Source organism: Hippichthys cyanospilos, chromosome 4, assembly GCF_059441005.1.
Source record: "Hippichthys cyanospilos isolate Australia breed blue-spotted pipefish chromosome 4, RoL_Hcya_1.0, whole genome shotgun sequence".
NCBI lineage: Eukaryota > Metazoa > Chordata > Actinopteri > Syngnathiformes > Syngnathidae > Hippichthys > Hippichthys cyanospilos.
Window position 1 is genome coordinate 19,946,851 of NC_142372.1, and position 21,865 is coordinate 19,968,715.

The following is a 21,865-nucleotide window of genomic DNA, read 5'->3' on the forward strand; positions in this document are numbered from 1 at the left end:
CAACTTTCAAATGTAAGAAAAGCCCATCAGGACAACATTTGTTATGAAATGTAAACTTAACCCGTCAGCCATAATTCACAATACAATAATAATGTACAGTAATTCTCCAAATATAAGACATACTTTTTTTTTCCCCCAAAATGAAGGCCAAACACTATATGAGGAAGATTGATCCGTCAGCCACATAAGCCGAGTTTTGTCGCACAGATGTTCATTTTTATATTGGCCGTATTCTTATTAACAATAAATACGGTAACGGAATGAGCAAGTGGGCAGAGCTCTGTTGGCTGTTAGCAGCCAGTGCCTGTTGCAGCTAACAGCAGCTCATGTTAACTGATGTTGCTACGGCATTATTATCAATAAAACAAATGCGCAGATCGAACCATCGTCCGAGTCCATCCTTGTTCACGCACAGGAATATTACTAAAACATAGAGGATGTCTCCAGCTGATTTAAGTAAGGGTGACAATGTATACTATTGCTGTGTGCACAGATTAACGCACACAAAGTATTCCATTAGACTCGTTTATTAATTGTGTTTTTTTGGCATATATGAACAATCACAAACATGGATGCTGCTTAACTTTGTTTTGTTTTTTTTGGGGTAAAATGAACTCGACCTGCATAGCGAGGAAAAGGAAATACAACTGCTTCGAGTGCATTCCAAGTTACTCTGGTGAGGTTTTCACTGACCGTTCACAATGTGGTAAATCTAAAACACACTTAACTTGCAATAAAATATATAACTTACAGATATGAACAAAAGGAATTTTAAGAATTTAGGAAAATTACATTTATTCTGTTTTGCCATAGTTTTTACACTGTTGCCCAAATGTTGTACCGTCTAATACACTGTAATGTAGAAAATACCCGAATTTGACCCTAAAATTAAGGGTGCATCCTATACACAGATGTGTCTTATATTTGGGAAATTACTGTACTCTGAACTGTCCATGCAAATAGAAATCTTCTTCTTTGAGAGGCTCCCATTTCTCCACACAGCACCATAGTGTAAAACACACACCGATAAGTGTTTCCAGCAAAAGGCCGGATGCATGGACGGACGGACGGAGAAATTGTCGGTAACAATGGAAACATCAGATGGCATGCCGTCTGGCTTCAGGCGCAAGGAGCCTATTGACAGTCCATTTATAAACAGGGCCACCAAAAGAAGCCTATTGATAGTCCATTTATAAAAAAAAAAAGACCACTTACATCATTGTGGTGTTATGCGTAAATGTCAAAAGGTGAACACTGCAACTCATTTTTTTAGCAAATCCAGCAGCAGAACACAAAGAGTTGCCCATTTTATTTGGCACTTTTATTAATTTACTACATGTTAATTCTAAATTTGGAGTAGATTGGTCATTAGTTTGAATTTGAATCCTTTATTGTAGATTTACTGTTCATATCAAAAGTATGAGCGGTATAGGTTATTTGGTGTCAGTGGTCTTGGTATCTGCGAAAATAGGTGGCATTGTACATTCGTGTAATTTACGATGAAAAAAAAAACAAGAATAGGAAGTTGAGTCTACTCGCCCTTTTCTAAAACGGTAAGATGATTCAGATGGTTGTGATATACAAACACGATGTGATTAGCGCGATCTTTGAAGGCGATCATGTGACCAGAAGGCGGCCCCTGTAGCTGGAAGCAGTCATTAGCTGAGTTGCACACGTTCACCCGATTGACATTAATTAGCTGGCAGCCCCTTATAAAAGTATGACCTTTGACTGCACTCTATCGTTCTTTGTGATTCTTTTAGCGTAGCTCCGTCTACAAAATGGCCTTTTCTCTGGTGAGTGTCGAAATACATGACAAATGTCAATTCGACGTATCTCCGTAATGTTACGGTGGCAGCTTTGGTGTCACCAAAACCTTATGTTTTCTTTCAGTCTGGAAGACATTATTAAGTGTTTAATTATTTTTTGAAGGGTACACGTTTGACTGCCTAGCGTGTACTCTTCTTGAAATGTGACGTAAAAAACAAAAACAAAAAAAGAAATGGCTATGTGTTGGGCACAGAGAAACGACCCCCGCAGGCCCACCAGCCCTGACTCGGACTCCCCGGCCTTGTCGACGTGTAGCAACGCAGACGTCTTCCGCAGAATGAACAACATGCTGGGTAACGCTCTGGACCTGACCGGCGTGTGCACCACTCCGAACAACACCAAGGGCAAGGCCGACTTGCTGTGTGGTAACGTCTACTCTCACATGTCGAGCCGCATTAGCCGGCTCCTTCAGGCACCAGGGCTCACAAAACGGCGCCCTTTTCGTTGTCAAACGAAGCGGTTTACCCAAGGCTCAAACGCTTCCTTAATAAATATTTTATACTTTGTGAAGTGGTTCCAACTCGGGTGGATTTTATTTTACACTCATAGTCTACTTTTAACTATCGCTGAGCTTAAATGTTACTTACCTGCTTTTAACTATCGCTAACGGAGCTTAAATTGTTCAGTATTTAGTGGTTTTGCCGATGCAAATTACATGTCAACACGTTTAGAATTGTGATGGTTTTTGTCAATGCTTGACGTCCGAACAAAATGGAAATGTTTCATCCTCTAGCAGAGATGCTTGGAGCAACACTCAATTATGAGTCCTGCTTGTTCGTAATGATGGCAACTTCAGTAAGATTATTAAATGAAGTAAACTACTCACATAACTGCATCACAGGTAACTTCTGATTTTTAGTGTCTCCTCCCCTTCACAGCATGCAAATTCAGCTAATGTCCAACAACGACTTCAATAAAATTCTAAAATCTAAAATACAATGTGAAACAATGGATTTTATGTGCTTTCTTTATTAGCATACATCAAAGACATTATTTTGCATTCTATTGGATTCTTTAAAAAGTCTACAGGTCTTCTCAGCTTTTTTTTTTAAATTTGGAACATAATTATAAAATTTTAGGGGCTCACATGGAACGACTTGTGTAAATCTTCACATTTCCACTAATTCACTACATTAATGTACTGAAGAAGTGTGGGGAATGATTGTCTCTCAGAAAACTATTAAAGAAATAAAAAAATAGCTAAAAGACTGGTTGTACATGGAAAAAAATACTTTCACTGTAACAAGTATTAGGGACAAAACTCCACCATGCAGTGACAGTCTCCTTCAGCACTAGTTATGACCAGAAATTCCACCTCAAGTAATCATGTGGCATGCATCTTTTGTCTCGTTATGTGCACGTACATCACGCCTTTAAGTCAACCCTATTATATGTGATGGCACATCATGCTGACATTTGTTTGGCCCAAGAGTACAGCATGAACGCCACCAGATGCACATTTGACACTTTGGCTGCATATGACCAGAAAATTTGCATATGCAACTAAAACAAGCAATAGACTTTCATAAATCAAAGCTTCCAATTCAAAATCCTGGCTGCTGCTGCTGCTTGAGCTGAGTGACACATTCTTTAGGGACCAAAATCATGTCTCAAGCAATGTGGTTTTAGGAGCATCAAATGGTCTTATCTTCTGAGCTCACCACTGAGCAATATGCTACATGTCACACAAACCTGCTTCCAACTGGTTACAAAATTATTTAAAAAAAGACACCTGTTAGCTGTACTCCCTGCAGCCAATTTTTCAACACTCAGTGCTAAACTACCCTGCTCTGCAGCAGCATAGGCTTCATATATGTATGTCTGTGCACAACACCAAATGAGGTGTTGTATAGCTCCTCCCACCGAGAAGGTCCTCCTGCAAAAGGCAAATGAGGGGCAGCTATGCATGTTAATCACCATGTGAAATGCCGTCTGGGAAAGAAGTACTTGGGTGTACAGATTTTTTTTTTTTTTTAATCCCACAGAAGTCTGCCTAGAAATGCCTTACATGAAAATAATTAGTCTTGAAATATGATTGCTCATGACCAATTTAGCACACATGAACAGCAAACATGTTAGCAATCTCAAATATTTTACTTAAAGTACAGTTTGATATTTATCCAATAACCTCAATCCCAATTTATTTCCCATTTTATTTGAATACATAAATTCAGTTTTGCTCAGTGACTGTTCTTTAGAAGTTTTTCATGGCAAAAAATGGCATATTTACATACAAATGCAAAGAAGCAGAACAATATGATGCTTTGTCTTTTTTTTTTTTTTTAACAAAGGGCCTGTGTAATGATGTTAATTTACAGTTGATCTGGATAACTTTTGGCACATTGGCAGTTTAATTTTTAATGTAGTTTTATTTTCGTAGTAACATTTTGAACTACACTGAAAAGTATACATGAGCATAACTTAAAAATATTTAATCCAATTACAATCAGTATTCTGGATTTGATCAATTTAATTACGTTTGTATAACCTGAAAGATGTTCACAATGATTGATGGAAAAGCAAGAGTTTTTTTTTTTTTGAATCATGCTTGTTTATTCACCCATTTTTATCTTTCAAAAAAAATTCTTAACCTTTCTTTAATTTGGACTCATTCAAACTATTTCAGCTTTTAAACTTTTCAGACTCCCACTACCCCAAATATTAATAAGTATATCTTGCCCAACTTTAGAACTTGAAATTGAATGAGCTTCACCAAAAATGTGATTTCAATGTTAAAGATTTGCTTCATATCACGTGTGCGCGCGCACATGCAAGCCCACACACATGAAATTGTACATTGCTACATTACTCTCTAGCGTTCATGTCTAAAACAGATGTTAAATTGAACTTTGACAGATTATTTATGTGAGTGAATAATGGAACTGAATATTGGAGACAACAGGGTTGAGCTAATGATAGTGTTACCCATGACATCGGGTTTCCATTGTTAGTCATTACCTCTCGCTAGCGTTCCTAGAAGTTTCATTTACGCACAACAGCGAGCGTCAGTGTATATATATATATATATATATATATATATATATATACACTTTTATACACTCCTACAAGCTTCACGCAAGGCAGTCTTTTACTGTGTCCATGTAACGTTTAGAAGCATATTGATAGTATACTAATAAGGGGAGCACATAACTCTAAACGTCAGTTCCTTTTGACTTCACTGCGGTATTGTCAAGACTTCTTTGGGAAAAGTCGTATTCGAGGGCTAAAAATCATGTTCAGGCCAATACGGGGACAGCAGTTTTGCTGAACATAGAGGAGGTTTAGTCCGACCCACAAGATGATTCCGTGAAGAATTGGGGGGAAAAATGAATTGGACCAAACCGATTAGTCTGCTGTCTTTAATTCTGTAATGCCCTTGCGTGTGTTAAATTATTTCGGCGTGGTTCTGTCCGATCACTTTTTATTGAAAGGGGAAACACTGGGGGGAAGAAACAAAACGGTGAACAAGCACGTAGTCCCAAGCTGCTGTCAGCTGCAACTAACGTTAGTGTACTAACTGACTCGTCCTCCTCTGCTGGTTTCCTTGTGCCTAACGGTGAACGTTACGCAAAAATGTGTACTTTTACAAGCAATGCAAAGCTCAGCACTGCAACCTAAATAGAAAAACGGTCAATGCGTGAATTTTCCCAAGTTGCTGTCAGCCGTAACTCAGTGCTTGATAACAAATGACTCAATCCTGCATTGCAGGCTTCCTTGTGCCTAACGTACAATACATACAAATTCATAGTTTTACTACTTAAGTCGAAGTGACCACTTGCCATGCTTGTACCAAATAGCTTGCTGATCGATTTTGTGACAAAGTGAACATTCATGATAGTGTCAGCATCTAGCTTTGTCGTACTACTGCTCAGCGCAGGTAGAATTGCCCTGAAGAGATTCCCAATGGGCAAGTGTCACCATCTGAGCCATTAGCAAACATTTAGCATTGGTACTTGTATTATAAACAATCCGTTTTTGTATTACTTTTAAAATGTACTTTATTTAAAGCTCAGGGTGTTAGCACATAGTGTCAGGAGGCATAGGACAATATCAGATTATTGGAGTTACAGCCCTAAAATACGATTTTAAAATCCTTGCTGAATAGACATTTTTCTATATTATAAAAGTTTTAAACAAAATATATAATACGGCATGTTACAAAAAATCATTTACCATACTAAATTAAATGTAAATAAAATCAAAACAAACCTTCAGTGAGCATAATGGTTTTTCAAAATGGCTAAACGTTTCCATGAATTCTTTCTACATCCAATTTAAACTGAAATATGGGCACTTAGTATAAAGCACCTATAAATCTACTGCACAATATTTTAAATTATTGATTTGAAATAAACTTCCATCAGTAATGTCAACTTTTGGAGCTTTTAACCATGTTCCAATATTGACTACTCACTCTAAACGCTCAGTGTTATTTTTATTATCTTCATTGATGCGTTTCTAAGCATTCCTTACTTCTTGCGCTCTCACACTGGCCCCACCTGAGGGGCCAAACTGCTTGGAGTGCGCTTATGACGACAGGAGCGAATTGCAACTCCCCTATACTTCTTCGCACCCCCTGTTCTAGAGAAAATACTCTCTGATCTTATCCACGTCTTTTAGTTTTGTTTTCGTTCTGAAGCTGAGCAGGAGAGATACTGCAGTCTGCGTTTTAGTATATAAAATGCCAAAGTGGAGAAATGTGAAAAATTAGACTAGTATATCTAGGCAACGCTTGGTGGCGCCATAGAATCTTTGAATCCTAACCAAGTGTTGGCACAGATGGCTGATAGCTCATGGGGTTTCATCACACTATCACTTGTACTTTGTCAGTGACAATGATGGGGAAGTTTGACTTTATGTAAATATAGGCTACGGAGTTTAAACAAGTTTTCAACAGGTGTTCTTTCAAAAAAAGTGTGCCTTAGCTCAAAAAAGATCACTGCTGTAAATGATCAGTTATTATAGATTAGGGTTGTTGCACCTCTTGTGTACAGTTTGTCTTGCATACAATGCATTTTCATTGTTTTCTGAGAAATTGAATGAAAAATACTATGAGGCAAAATGGGGAGACATTTGTTTGTATAAAATGTATTTGTATCATTTATTACAATTGATTGCCCATTCCTTAGAGGTGAGTTGCAGTAATCTTAGTCACATTAAACTTTTTAATTGAAATCGTATCACATCTTGGCTACTGGTTCAGCTTCTGATCATGAGTGAGAGTAGCTGATTCATACTGCATCACTTGTTTACAGCACTGCAGCACTTACTTGGAGGGTACCAAATGTAGGTTTTGCAAAGTTTTTACATGACACACTTTCTGGCTCTTGGAGTATAACATTTTCAGTGCTTAATTTGAGACTTGTTAAATTTTGCTTCATGTGATATTTGCATCTTAAACTAATGTCAGATGAAAAAGTATAGTGACTGGCTCTAAAGCCAAGCTTGACACTTGCTGAATCAGGGCTGTAGCTGGATTCTCTCCGGGGGGAGAGAGAGAGAGAGAAAAAAGGGAGGAGCCGGAGCAATTGCTCTGTATTAACATCTTATCAGTCAGCTGCTTGCTTGCATCGAGGCTCTGCCACACACTCTGCTCCCACCTTTTTTCACTAAAAAGACAAAATGGGAAAATACAACATTTGTCTTAACTGTCTTAATTCTTAAAGTCTGAATAGTGACTACTTTTGAGCTTGCTGAGTCATGATGCCTCTCCCCCTCTCTTGCTGCCTTGGTCAGCTGGCTCAGGAAACAGGCTAAAGAGTAAGCAGTAGCTGCCGCAACGTCTGTGGTTCTCTCTGCCACATGATATCGCATATACCACCAGAGAAGACTGTACAGATCAGCTGGGAGCTTTTTTTTTTGTTTTTTTGTTTTTTTTTTGTTTTTTCTTTAATACACGGAAGCACGGATGTAGGGTAAGCCCATGTTATTGTTAGGGGGGTGTGAGTGCATCAGCAGCCATGTCACATGCTGCTAGGTGGGTCAGCCATACAGATGGAGATGCATGTCATACGCACAGGGTGCAGAGGCAGCAGGTTAGCTCCCCCGTCATCCAGGGTAGGGCTGAAAACGGACGCTGCTGTGACTGAGGGTATTTACGTACCTGTCTTAATGCTATCCGGTCTCTTCGCAACCCTTAGAGTCTGATCTGGCTGCGGTGGGCAGCAGGAGGATGCTCTTCACTAACTGTGATGGTATGCCTGAGATGCAGTCATCCCGGGTCTCACAGAGTGTGGCAGACCTGGGCCTGGGCCTCCAGTCTCTCCGTTTGTCTGGCTGGGACAGACCTTGGAGCAGCCAGGAGACTGAGTCACTCTCGTCTCCCTCACAGGTTCAGACAAGCTCTCCCTCAAGTAAGTACTGCATTTTATTCTATTTTATTTTTTCTCAATACAAGCTGGTGTACACCCAGCAAAAAGTTACGTAAATGCCACCAGACTTGGTGTTATAATAGTGTCATCACAAACATTAGCATCACAGGATGATGTGGCACTTTTGCTTTGCTATATCTTTGTCCACAAACAACCCCGCAAAGCCTCATTCACAAAACTTACTGTACATATTAGGCTTACAGGCAAATTTCATGTGTCTGAGTGAGGCGATGACTCATGTCTCCCAGTGACTTGTCACTACAATTGACCCATTTGTTCCAACCTGCTTGTAGTGCTGAAATCGCTTAGCTGCTCGTTTTGCATAACTACAGTAAGTATAAAGGTTAATACTGGGCCTACAACAAATATAGTTGATAGCAGCTGACTAAGCACTCCTTGCCTCAGAACCTGAGGCAAGTGCTGTTTAGCAACATGGCTGCAATATGAGGAAATAAGCAATTCGTTAGACTAAAGAGGGGTTCCCATGGGACTATTTCTTGAAGGTGCTTCACCTTTTAAAAAGATTTGAATTAAGTGTTGGTACTGTATACAATCATTAGCTACCCCTTTATCCGGGGTTGGGTCGTGGGAGCTGCAGCCTGAGCTGGAAACCCCAGATTTCCTTTTCCCTGACCCTTTCGTCCAGCTCCTCCAGGAGGACCCCCAGGTGTTCCCAGGCCAGCTGAAAGACATAGTCTCTCCAGCGTGTCCTGAGTCGACCCTGCGGTCTCTTCCCCGTGGCACATGTCCAGCCTGTTGATGTCCTGCTCCATCCTACCCTCCGTAATGAACAAGAAGCCAAGATACGTTTAACTCCTCCACTTGGGGCAGGACCTCATCCTCAACCCGGAGAGGGCATTCCACCTTTTTACGACTGAGGACCATGGTCTCAGATTGAGGTGCTGAGCTTCATCCCAGCCGCGTCACACTGCTGTGACTTGCTCCAGTAAGAATTGGAGGTCATGACCTGAAAAAGCCATCAGCACCACGTCATCCGCAAATAGCAGAGATGCAATGCTCAGACTCCCGAACCAGACCCCCTCGACATTTCGGCTGTGCCTAGAAAATTTTGTCCATAAAAGTAATGAACAGAATCGGTGACAAAGGACACCCTTGGCCGTATCCAACCCTTACTGGAAACTGATTCGACTTACTGCCGGCAATGCAGACCAAACTCTGACATGGGTGGAACGAGGACTTGAACAGCCCCCACAACTCCCCGAGGGACACGGTGGAATACCATTTTCATGTCCACAAAGCACATGTAGACCCGTGGGGCAAATAAACCATACTTGAGGGTGTGGAGTTGGTCCATTGTTCCATGGCTGGGAAGAAACCCACACTGCTGCTCCTGAATCCATGGCTCAACTTTCTGACAGACCCTCCTCACAAACATCCCTGAATAGACCCTACCGGGGAGGCTGGGGTGTGTGATCCCTCTGTACTTGGTACACACCCTCCAGTCCTCCTTAAAAAGGGGGACCACCACCCCAGTCTGCCAATCCAGGGGCACTGGACTGTAGTACAGCAATACCCGGTACTGTAGTAATTTGTAATGGTAAAACCTAGGAATGTTAATCATCCTTTTTGTTTGAATACGGTTTGCGTTGACACAAGAGAATAGAATGCAAATTGTATGCTCTGTATTTCCAAAGAGTTGCAGCTTGCAACGCTTGAGGGTTATACCTTTAACTTTTATTTTTTGCTGGAGTCTGTTACAAATCAGTATCAAATTTCAATAACGTGATTAGTCTGATACTGCACATATGTTAATTTCAGTAACCTCCATGCCTGGTCAAAATGGTTCTGCTTCTCTGGATGTACTTTTCAAGTGCTGGGCATGCTGAACAGTCCCTTTGGCAGCATCTTTGGAAAGCCACCAGCCTACCTTCCCTCAGAGTCGATGAGTATGACTGCTGACTTCCTGGAGAGGTTCCCTGGCATGGCTCGCATGGCCAATCGCTTGGACTCCAGCTGCTTTTTGGACTCTCGCTCTAGCAGCCCTGAAGACTCTGAGACAAGTGGCGTCAGCTCTGGTTCCGACCACTTCTGTGATGTGCTGGTATGTGTAGCTGCACTTGCACAGTAAACAAGTCAGGTCTGGTGCGCATTAGGGGTTTTTGCTTTCCTGTCTTAATGATCTCTTAGACATGACTTATGAAGATATATTTTTAGCAGTGGTGTTATCCAATAATCCTGCCTGTTGACTGCCTAACTATTGTCGGCCCCCACATGACATCACACCCCCCCCAAAAAAATCTCAGCTAAGTAAAAGAACATCAATTGACAACAAAGGTCAATTGGAGAAAAGTCAGTTCAATTTTTTTTTTTTTTTTATTTAAATGCAAAGTGCCCTGAATTGACATTTCAGAATAGCATTATGTGGGGGCGGCATGGCTTGGTGGTAGAGCGGTCGTCTCCCAGCCGAGAGGCTGTGGGTTCGATCCCCCGACCGTCAAGACCACGTAGAAGTGTCCTTGAGCAAGACACTGAACCCCCAGTTGCTCCTGATGCTGCGTCATCCGTAGGTAAATGACGAGTTCGTGTAAAGCGCTTTGAGTACCCAAGGTAGAAAAGCGCTATATCAGTGAAAGTCCATTTCCCATTTATGTGAACATTTCAGAACTCTGTATTCAAACTAAACAGCATTGAAGAGCATATTTTATATTAGACCCACATTTCTTGCAGTTAGACCATGCACAGACCACAAACCAATGATCTGTTCAAAGGAGGGAACCCAAATGTTAACCTGACTACATATTTGGGTTAGAAAAGGATTACTCAGATGTCTTGAGTTTTTAAAAACCCAAATATGAGATCATACCAGTGTTTGCCCTTTCACCTGGTATTTTAAAAACCTGGTGTGTGTGTATATGTGTGTGTGTGTGTGTGTGTGTGTATATATATGTGTGTTATTGACTGCATATAAACAGCCATTTTAGAATTAGCCATTTATACACTTGGCTGCTGTTTAAACAGTTTTTCCATAAGATGAACTTTCCTACTAATTAACTAATCTAATTAGCAGCATTACACAGCTTGAACTAAAATACAGCAAATTGTAGCCCTGGTATAAATGAAAGAATGGCACATCTCCCTTTTTTTTTTCCCTAAACCCCCAGTCCTCTCTGCGGATTTCGCCTCCCCTGCCTTATGCATCAAACATTCAAAAGGATCTGCTCCGGCTGGGCTCACGTCTGGACCCCCAGGACACTAGCTCACCCCTCACCCCACCATCCAGCACCAACTTGGCTTCCTCTGCTCTTTCTCGCCGCTGGCGCACTGGCTCTTCTTGGCCTGGTGTGGACATGCTAGACCAGTCAGGGGAAGCGTTTAGCATTGAGAGGGAGGCACGCCTGCATCGACAGGCTGCAGGTAAGTGCACCCACAATAGCTTGTGAAAACTATGAACTGGAGCAACGTCTAAATGCAGGCACCTGCAACATGCAGGCCACATTCCAAAATTGACCTGCTACCAAATTTATCAGGCCCACCGTCTGACTGTAAAGATAGGGATGTCGCAATATTCATTGATAAGTAAATGCCTTGCTATCAGAGGTCTTGTCCTGTGCAAATTGAACCATTCTGCTTAAATTTTTTTCAGTGTTGCTTGAAGCACTTGGCTTCTCTTACACAGCCAGTTGGATGCCTGTATACTGAATGCTTTGTTTGGCTACATAGCGCCAATGCTGTTGCTTCTGAGGGAAGCAAGATTTTACTCCAGGAGCTTTGAACAAAGCCAGCTTGTATGTTAATTGATTTGACCAAATGATATGGATAAAGGTTCTGTTGACATGACTGGTTTATGTCATTTGGGGAGAAAATGAAAAGAAAAAAGACACCTAATACCATGTCTTTATTACATTTAAGGAGCATGCATTAATCTTTGACTTAGAAACGTACAACACAAATGTGAATTGAAGGACAATTAGACACTTTAAATTGACTTTGGGTCCTCTGCTTCCCTCCCGCGTTACCCCGTCCATAGCATAGCTTCACATTCTACTCTCATGGTGGAAGACGTAGCAATGACACGGTTGTTTGCCTGGAGCAGTGGCTGTTAGATTTCATTTTTGCAACTTCACCTCGTTACTTTGGGCGGTCCTCAGACACCTGAGACAAGCCTTCATAAACTTTTTTAAAATTTTTTTTTATGGTAAGGCAAGTTGAAAACCTACCAATTTTGGGATCAGTTTCTTTTACTAATTTGAATTTTCACTTTTGTGCAAAGGAATCAATTTAATGTGACATTCGTAGGTTGTGCATGTTTTTGCTGCAGTAATAGTTTTATAGGTAAACAATGGTAAAGCTTGGCCATAGATGTGCATGCTAATATTAGATGTCTTTTTGACAAAGCTCTGGGAAAACATGTACTGTGAACCTTCCTCCAAGAGTGACGCTGCAACAGAATGTAATCTCAGCCCACAATAGAATTTAAGAAAACATTTTAGCCCACATAACTAAGTTACAGACCCCTGGTCTTTGTTTGCTTCAAGCTGTGAATGAAGCAACCTTCACCTGGAGTGGTCAGCTGCCTCCCAGAAACAACAAGGATCCTCTCTATTCTTGCAAGGTCTTTCTTGGTGGTGTTCCCTGGGACATCACAGAAGGTAATTTGCTCTCAATAGTATGCATGGATTGCTGTTAAATTGTTGAGTAAGAGGAGGCTTTTTTTTTTTTTTTTTAAGGCCAGGTTTCAAAGATTGTATTGGGTCTGTAAAAATAAATATTTTCCTTGTTCAAACTTTGTCACTTCTAGAAAGTTCTCAAATCATAGTTCAATTTTAAACAAAGTTTTAACTACGCAATCAGTGTTTTAGAAGCGTGGGGCATTGCATGTTTAGTTGGCTCTATCTCAGGAGTAGGGAACTCCAGTTCATCAAGAGTTCCTCATAGCCTGCCTTTTCCCCAATGTTTCATACACTGATTCAAATGATCAACTCATCAGCAAGCTCTGGTCGTTCTGGTGTCGGTCAGGTCTCAACTAAAACTTGTATTTGCAACCTGACCTTTAATCCATCAGGTGCGTTTTTTTTCTCACAAATATACTGTATATTTATATTACCACAGTACAGTATTTGAAAATGTAGCTTGATCATGGTTAGAGGTATAGTGTAAAAATGTTGCTTGGTGCAATTTTTTGATACTTTGCTGCTTAAAGGGTTACTTATGTTCACTAGTGATTCTGCTCTAGAGAATCTTAGGTTCACCCCAGGAATTGGATCAGATTTCTCTGTCTTTATGTCTTTCAAGAAAAAGGACTCAAGGTTTGCCGTTGCTTAAAATAAATTGATCTATTTACTTCTGGTATCTTTATCGTTGTACAACAGATTTTCTCAGCACATTCAAATTTGTATTCACACCTTAATGGTTGAGCAACACCCCCCCCTCCCTTTTCTTAAATACAGTACTTTCTCCCAGACAGCTCTTGTCTTCTTACACTAAATGTATTTTTCACAGGTGAAAGCTTAACTGGAGCACAATCAAATATGAGGAATCTGTCTCTTTACAAATAATGCTTACATAACCTTGGGAGTGCAAATTTATTTTCAAAGTACAGCTCATGTTGAGCTTATTTTTTTATTTTTATTTATTTTTTAATTGGGGTTAGTAAACTCTGAGCCTTAGGTTTTCTCTGGACACTCTGGTCTCCTCTAAATTTCCCCCAAACAATCATGGTCGGTCAATCGGACACTCCAAATTGTGGATAGGTGTGAATGTTTATCTGTGTGCCATGCAATTGCCTAGCAACCAGTCCGGGATGTCTCCCTCCTCCTGCACAAAGCCTACTGAAATGGGTACCGGTGTGCCAGCAAACCTAATGAGGATAAGTGGTTATAGAAAGTTGTTAGGGATTACATCCTACGGTCAGAAGCTTCAAGTGCTGATCTTAATTTGCCACAAGTGTATCCCTCTTCTCTGCCTGCCTTTTTGTTTCAGCTGGACTCATAAACACCTTCAGCGGCTATGGCCCGCTGAATGTGGAATGGCCTGGTAAGGATGGAAAGCACCCTCGCTGTCCTCCCAAAGGTAATGTGGCCAAAGGTAATGCCAAGTGGGTAGGCCATTTTTTTCCCCCTTTCCTTTTTATTGGTTTTTGGGTGGCACTTTGGTGGACACAGACATGCAAGTGAGTTGCGGAGTAAGTGTAGCCAGTCGAGAAAGCGTGTAACTCAAAAACAAACTCTCCTTTGAAGTTTTCCTGGGATTTAGAGTAGTTAAAAAAATAATTTCTGTAATTGACCCAAGTAATCACTTGGGGGGAGGGAGGGGTGCACTCATTTAAATTACCCAAGTAAGGGTAGGAACATGCATCAGTGAAATCAGCTACTGTATTTCCTTTAACCACCAGTATTATAATGGTTGAACTGAACTACAGAAGTGATATAGCTGTGCATTCCTTAACCATTAACAGCTGTTTAAATACTATAAGATCTGCCATAGCCATGCTATCTGCTCATTACAAATTCTATTTAGGTATGTTCTCAAATCGTGGTGACACTGTCCAGCATAAGTTCCTATGTGTAGTGTCTTGTATTTAGAGGTGATTAAGCTAGTTTCCGTGCTGATTTGCTTCTGTGCTAATAATCAAGAGCGGTTTCTTTGCGGTTATAGTGCAGATCTGTTATTAAAAAAATGAAGATCTGTCATAAGGTCTGAAAACAGTGACATTATCAAGAGCAACTATTCAACACTGGACATTGCATTTTGGACAGAACTGAGTCATTTTGCATTCAGTGAAATTTTAGTGAGACAATTGGGTTTGTTCTTCATTGAAGAATGGCAAGGAGTTTATTGCTGTGATCACCCCCCCCCCCCCTCCCCCCCACACACACACTAGTCTAATTTAATAATCAGTCATGCATTAAACTGAAGCAACAGCCCCAAGTCTGGACAATGCTGCTCAATTACAGCAATAAAGCGTTTTAATTCCCATGTTATACAGTACACTGGTGGTAAAACTAATATTGCTTCTTGCTGGTTGAATGTGGTTTAAGGTGTCACTAGATGTACTTTGTCCCACATGGCATGTAACACTGTAGCAAAAAATAATGCATCACAGTAATTTGCTTTTGTAACTCATTATTTTTTGCTTTAATCCTGTACCGTAAGACATTACACACTAAAAACTAGTAATATTTTACTCTGTACGAATGACAAAAGCAGAATCTCCCTCAGTACCTTTTTACTTGACATGCAGCCCCATATCAGTGACTGTGGAAATTTGCATGTTTCATAAATCCTGTTTTTTTAACAGTCACTGCTATGGGGCTGCATGTCAGGTAAAAGGTACTGCGGGAAATGGTTGTCATTAAATTTTCAGTAAAGTGTGTGTGTGTGTGTGTGTGTGTGTGTGTGTGTGTGTGTGTTCGTTCTGCTTGATCTAAAAAGGTAAATTACTGACTACTACTTTTCATAATTTCTTTTAGTCTTAAGCCAGAAAATTGCCATTTGAAATGACTAGTGTTCAAACTAACAATCAAAACAACTGCATGAACATCCTCAAATGATGTTTCTATGTTTGCATGGGTTTGTAAGTGGTCATTTGCATCAACTCAGACTAAAGGTTTGCTGTCCTTGTAGGCTATGTCTACCTGGTTTTTGAGAATGAGAAATCTGTGCGGGCTTTACTTCATGCCTGCTCTCAGGACCCGTTTCACCCAGAAGACAACAGAGAATACTACTTCAAAATGTCCAGTCGGCGAATGCGTTGCAAGGATGTGAGTAAAAACTTGACACATTGTCCTTGACCCGTGGTACTGTTGAAGATAGGGGCTGTGTATTTTTATGTTTGTGTGGGCAGTCAGGGCCAGCAAGGCCTTATGTAATCTGGCTGCTAACAGACCCATTTGAGGGCTTTCCAATTGAGTTAAGGGCCTTTTGTGTTGTCTGCAAAGATGTGTGAAAGGGCTCATACAGTATAGTTAGTAGACAGTTGCAATAGCAATACCATCTTGAAGCCTCACGTTGAACATGACATGATTGGATACTCACTGCAGAGAGGCTATGCTATGTTGATCAACCGTGTTTAATGTTGGAAGTCTTTAAAGTTTAAAAATACTAATAATAATGTTGCTCAACCAAGCTAACGGTGTTGCTTGGCAGATCTCTGCTAAAGGCATAGCATACAGCGACGCCAGACCCAAGCACATTTAGCAGAAAAATCAAATGTACTCTTTTTAAACCCACAACGGGTGAAAAGTAGCAAAACAGAATTTGGACAGATGCGACTTTCAGCATTGCCGTCCATGTCAATAGAAAAGGATTTGTTATTGGAAATGAAATGTACAGCCAAACTCTACAAGCAAGTCATTGAAGTGTTTCTGGGGAAAAGAATGGATTTTGGAGCTTACCTGCACTTGGTAGACTTCATAAAACTTTGGATAAATAATTTTAAATTAAGTTTTACAAGTACCACATTTTAATAGCTGATGCTGGTTTATTTGTTTAAATGCTCTGGAAAATAGCCTGTATAGTCCAGTAATGTGTACATGTGCTGCTGAGTGGTCGAATCCCTGAAGGTCTAACTGTGAAACGCACGGACCGCCACTGCGTGTGAGTGTCCTTCAGCTGCCAGTCCATAAGGACTGAGAGCATCTAGCAGAATTCCTCCGTCGAGGTAAAGCGTTTATAAATTATTTTGATAACAGGGTGATAAACAATGACGTTACAGATCTCGTGTGTTTCGCTTATGGTTTAAGTTGCAAAATAGCTGACGAGACGATAAGAGTCTGAAGTTCTCGATAAGAGCAAAATCGTCTATCCAGACAATATTTCGGCCTTAAAAGAGACTGTCAACAGCATCGTGGATAAAGTAGCCATGTGTTTTAATTGCAAACAAATTATGTTCGAGCGGTTGAACAACGAATTTGACAACGCACATACTGTATGACGTCACAATCCAGCCACAACAAGCATGTCCCAAGTAGGGTCCAACAAGGCAGACCATAAGGAAAATAAGTGCTACTGGCAGCAGTCAAACATCCATAGCAGACTTGTTTCCAAACAATTCACCAACGAGTGAAAGCAAGTCAGCATAAGACCAGGAGTTGACCAACAAGGTAAACAGTTAACAATCCATAATTTCTAATTACCACATTTTATGTAGTCAAGGGCATGCTTAATCTAAAAATGAGTGCATGCTTTTTTTGAAATTATTTATGCACAGATATCAAAAAGCTATTTCTTTTTTTTTTTTTTTTTTTTTCCCCTCCAGTCCAGATATTTGCCATAGATTTTTTTTTTTTTTTTTTTTTTTTTTTTTTTTTTTTTCCCCTTCAAAAAAATACCCAAAATCATCTTCCGCTGTATTCCGGACTCGAGTCGCAGGGGCATCAGCTTGTCCATTGTCCAACCCTCACCGGAAACTAATTTGACTTAATGTGGACTAAACTCTGACATTGGTCGTTCTATAAACAGCTCGTATCAGGGCGTCCAGTACCCCATACTCCCATAGCACCCCCACAGTTCCCCGAGGGACACGATCGAACGCTTTCTCCAAGTCCACAGAGCGCATGTAGACTGATTAGGCTAACTCCCATGCACACTCGAGAGTCCAATATCAAAATGTGTTTTGTAATACATCTTTGCAGGGTGGAAGCGTATTTCAGTACGCTTTCAAGCCTCTGATCAGAACCAATTGCCTTACCCTCTTTACTGTGCAGGATATAAGTGTCGCTAGCATTTAGGACCAGTCTTTTTCACTGGCCTCTTTAGAAATAGTGAAAGCTAATTTAGCAAAAGTGCCAGCAAATAGTAGCTCTTGCATGCTACAACCTCGGTCACACTTCGGGTTCCTCGTGTGTGTGTGTGTGTGTGTGTGTGTGTGTGTGTGTGTGTGTGCGTGTGTGTGTGTGCGTGTGTGTGTGTGCGTGTGTGTGTGTGTGTGTGTGTGTGTGTGTGTCAAAAGCACGAATTTATGTGAAGTAAAATAAAATAGGCTACTCATGTTTTACCTCTTAATTTTGACTGGGCTAGAGGAGTGTTTTGGATCCCAAATGTTTACTGTACCCAGGTTTCACCTAAACTGTCTTCAGTTATATCAGTTTTTTGTGATTTTATCTATGTGCTCATTAGTCTGATAAGCAGAAAGGTGTTCCAGTTGCGGGACTGGCAGGTTGTGGCCTGCCATGTCCTGGGCTCGCTCTGTCAAAATGGAAATTTCCTGTTGGTGGCGAGCCTGTCTTCTCGCTATTGGTTCTCCTATAAAATCGACCATCCAAATTTCCAGTCTTTTTTTTTTTTTTTTTTTTTCCCCCAAATCCAATGCCAAACCAAAGGTCTTTAATGCTCATAATGATGTGACAAAAGAACTGCATTGAAACATACTGAAAGGTGTTTATGTAGTGATGACAATAAATAACTTTTCAAACGTGTCAGTTTGAGTACAACAAATCTATTGCTAAAATGATGCGTGAATGTGGTTGTTTGAAACTGGGGAATTGAGTATTGGTTTCTCTAGTTTATCAGGCTTAAAAACTAACTGTCAAGTGTTTCTGTGCTATTGACAGGTGCAGGTTATTCCCTGGGTCATTTCAGACAGCAACTACGTGCGCTCTCCTGCTCAGCGTCTGGACCCCAGCAAGACTGTGTTTGTGGGCGCGTTGCATGGCATGCTTAATGCAGAAGCGCTGGCCAGCATCATGAATGATCTGTTTGGAGGAGTCATGTATGCAGGCATTGACACAGATAAACACAAATATCCCATAGGTAAGACCACACATCAGGATTTCATTCTATCCCACCTCATAGGGAGTTTTCATTTGGACATTCAACAAGTTTAATTTAGTATCTATTGAGTTTTCATGTACAGTGTAAAGAAGTATGTAAGCACTCTGGAATGTCTTATTTACATAATTAGAATTCTGTGGCAGTCTCAATCTGCCTAAGCGGCCGAATGGTGAGTTACTTGAATTGGCAAAAAATAGTGCAGCCATCTTCTTCTGGATCCTCCTCCTCTGTTCTTGATATACTGCTGCTGTCGTGTGCCTCCACATTTTCACAACTCGTTTAATTTTTTTTTTCCCTTATTAAAGCCCCTTTGTTTGGTAGTCAGTGAAATCATATATGGACCCATCTTTTGTTGGTTTAATTCAAAGCAACAAATTGACGGTCAAACTGTTTTATAGGTTCTGGACGTGTGACTTTTAACAATCAGCGAAGTTACCTTAAAGCGGTTTGTGCAGCCTTCGTGGAGATCAAAAGCCCCAAGTTTACAAAGAAGGTACCACAAACTGTCTGCATGTAACTTAGTGCAAGTAAAAAGGAAACATTGCCCCCCAGGTCCAGATTGATCCTTACCTGGAGGACTCAATGTGTCAGGTTTGCCTCCGCCAAGCTGGGCCTTTCTTCTGCAGAGACCAGGTCAGCCATTTGGCAAAGTAAAAGTTTAGTGATCTTTGATTATATTTAATTGACAGACCAATATGTTGCTTTAAGGCATGCTTCAAGTACTACTGCCGCTCGTGCTGGCACTGGCAGCATTCCATGGACATCCTGAGCAACCATCGACCTCTCATGCGCAACCAGAAAAACAGAGAGTCCAGCTAGGAGGGGCTTTGAGTTCGCCCCTACCCCCCCTGGGGTTCAGGCTGCAGAGCGCGAGCTGGCTGGGCGGCTATCGGCGTGTTGGGCGGGGCACTCCACCAGGCACTGGGGATCTCACTGTAGGAAATGTTCACTTTTTGCACTTGCTGTTTTTTGCTGTTCACAGTTAGCACTATGCACCGTGACCTTGTTGGGAGAGACAAGGGACCGTTCACTTTTCCAGCATTTTCTCAAAACGAGTCAGACGAAGGCTAGGAGGTAGAGGAAAATGCCCCCCCCCCCCTTTTTTTTTTTCCCCTTTTGGTTTACATGTTGCATAGTGAAGAGCAGTCACGCAAGTCTCATTGCCATCCATTGGCAAATGCCATACAGTGCCTTTAAATTTTTAGTTTTCCCCCTTCCCCCAGTTGGCATGTTTGTTCCAGTGCGAGCCAACTGGTGTTTCTTACTTTGGGAGATGAATGTTGGGCTTCATTTAACCAGTCGCATTTCAGACTTTTACGCAGTTTTTTACTAATTTGTACACACTACGGTTTTAAGTCATGACATGAAAAATTTGAACAGAATTCTACCTGGTGGCTGTTTTTGGAGAAAACCATTTTTATTTTTTTTCTCCCCCCCCCTCCTCATTTTGTGAAAGCTTTTTAATTTGTCCTGCCAGAGTTCAGCATGGGCACAGAGGAATTTCCACTTAACTTGCTTTGTTGCAGTTGCATAAAATGTGGGTTCCAGTAGTGGATACCGCTTCAACTGGTCATCCATTGTTTCAATCGACTGGATGTTGAGTGAAGTTTTTTGTTGTCGCACTTTTTTTTTTTTTTTTTTTTTTTAATTTGCACTTGTGGAGAGGTGGCATTGGTTTTATTCACATTAGTACATTGGTAGGTGGATGTGGCTATGGGAGAGCCACTTGCCTCCTGTTGAATGTAAGAACTTCCACTTGGATCAAATAGTCCACCCAGACTTTGAGTAGACTCAACGCACACTAAGCCTAGTCTGCCTTCCTGTTGCGGTTGGATATGATTGCCTAAGCTGTGTGCCAAAGACTGTTCTTGCTATTCAGTTCACTTCACTCAGCTGCTTTTTACAGTTTGCAAAGTCTACCTCATTGTGGTCTGCCAAGTTTGCTGCTTACAGTTGTGGAGTATGTTCAGGTTGAGCACAATAAAGGTGTTGAAGCATTAAATCTGTTGTCTGGAGTATTAATGGAAGACTGTTTCAGATATTCCTGTAGAAATTGCATCCGATTTGGCATTTAAAGATGATGTATTAGGACGTTACAAAAACTGCTGTAGAGTAATTTAACAATGACAGTAAATAGTTTGAATAGAAAATGTTTATCTAAATTTAACAATGACAGTAAATAGTTTGAATAGAAAATGTTTTTCTAAAAATGTAGATGGTGTTTCTAAAATTCCTGTTCATTTACTCTATTCAAAAAGATTGTATTCTCTCATTGTAAAGGGTTTTAATTTTAAAAAGAACTGCATTAATCTACACCTGTGATGTTGACACCGGGTGTCAAACTATACAGTCCTTAATGGCCATTCTACTCCGAGCTGTAGATCTGGGTGTCCAAGTTGGGTCTTCAAAAGTTTTTATTTATTTTTCTTATTAAATGTTAGCATCCTAGAATACCACTTGCTTCAAATTATTAGGATAGTAATCAGCCTTCTAGAATGATTGCGTATGACTCATCAGGTGTGTTTATGCAGAGAAACATTAAAAACAGACTGGATAGGGACTCTTGACCAGACTTGGGCACCCTTTTTATTTTCAGTCAGGATGGGTATGGTCATGCAGAACTTGCTGATGAGCTGACTATTTGAGTCAGATGTTGAAAACATAGAGGATAAGCGGCCTTTGCGGAATACTGTGTGCTTCGCAACCCAAGCTGTCACTTTACACCTGTTGTACAAAATCAACAAATTCATGTTCAGACTGTTCAACACCATTTCAATGCCGGGATTGTAAGTACAGTATGTTCAATGTGGATGAGGTTAGTGACTGATGGCCTCCTATTCATACAAAAGCAATGCGTTTCCTATCTGACTCCGACCACCCCCCCCCGCCTTTTTTTTAATGTAAAATTGCTTTTTTTCCAGTGTTTAGCCTGA

The 21,865-nt window shown here is 40.8% G+C and overlaps 1 protein-coding gene across 5 annotated transcripts; it reads left to right on the forward strand.

Annotated features, from left to right (window-relative positions):
• Positions 1–1,608: 1,608 nt before the first annotated feature.
• LOC148424949 (cytoplasmic polyadenylation element-binding protein 1-like) lies at positions 1,609–20,934 on the forward strand. Of its 5 annotated transcripts, none has more exons than XM_088413595.1 (12): positions 1,609–1,796; positions 2,024–2,195; positions 7,971–8,183; positions 10,034–10,263; positions 11,324–11,576; positions 12,698–12,811; positions 14,142–14,246; positions 15,786–15,922; positions 18,713–18,911; positions 19,331–19,425; positions 19,485–19,565; positions 19,641–20,934. In XM_088413595.1, the coding sequence occupies exons 1-12, from the start codon at positions 1,782–1,784 to the stop codon at positions 19,749–19,751; spliced, it is 1,725 nt and encodes a 574-aa protein (XP_088269721.1). In that variant the 5' UTR covers positions 1,609–1,781; the 3' UTR covers positions 19,752–20,934. The 5 variants fall into 5 exon arrangements, with proteins under 5 accessions (XP_088269721.1, XP_088269722.1, XP_088269723.1 ...); XM_088413596.1 differs by having other exon boundaries at positions 14,142–14,231; XM_088413597.1 differs by having other exon boundaries at positions 2,024–2,123.
• Positions 20,935–21,865: the final 931 nt, after the last annotated feature.

Excerpts from the sequence above, each read along its gene's own strand:
- LOC148424949 (XM_088413595.1), top strand. Across the intron at positions 11,577-12,697 it reads CCTGCATCGACAGGCTGCAG|CTGTGAATGAAGCAACCTTC; the intron begins GTAAGTGCACCC and ends GTTTGCTTCAAG. Across the intron at positions 19,426-19,484 it reads GCCCCAAGTTTACAAAGAAG|GTCCAGATTGATCCTTACCT; the intron begins GTACCACAAACT and ends ATTGCCCCCCAG.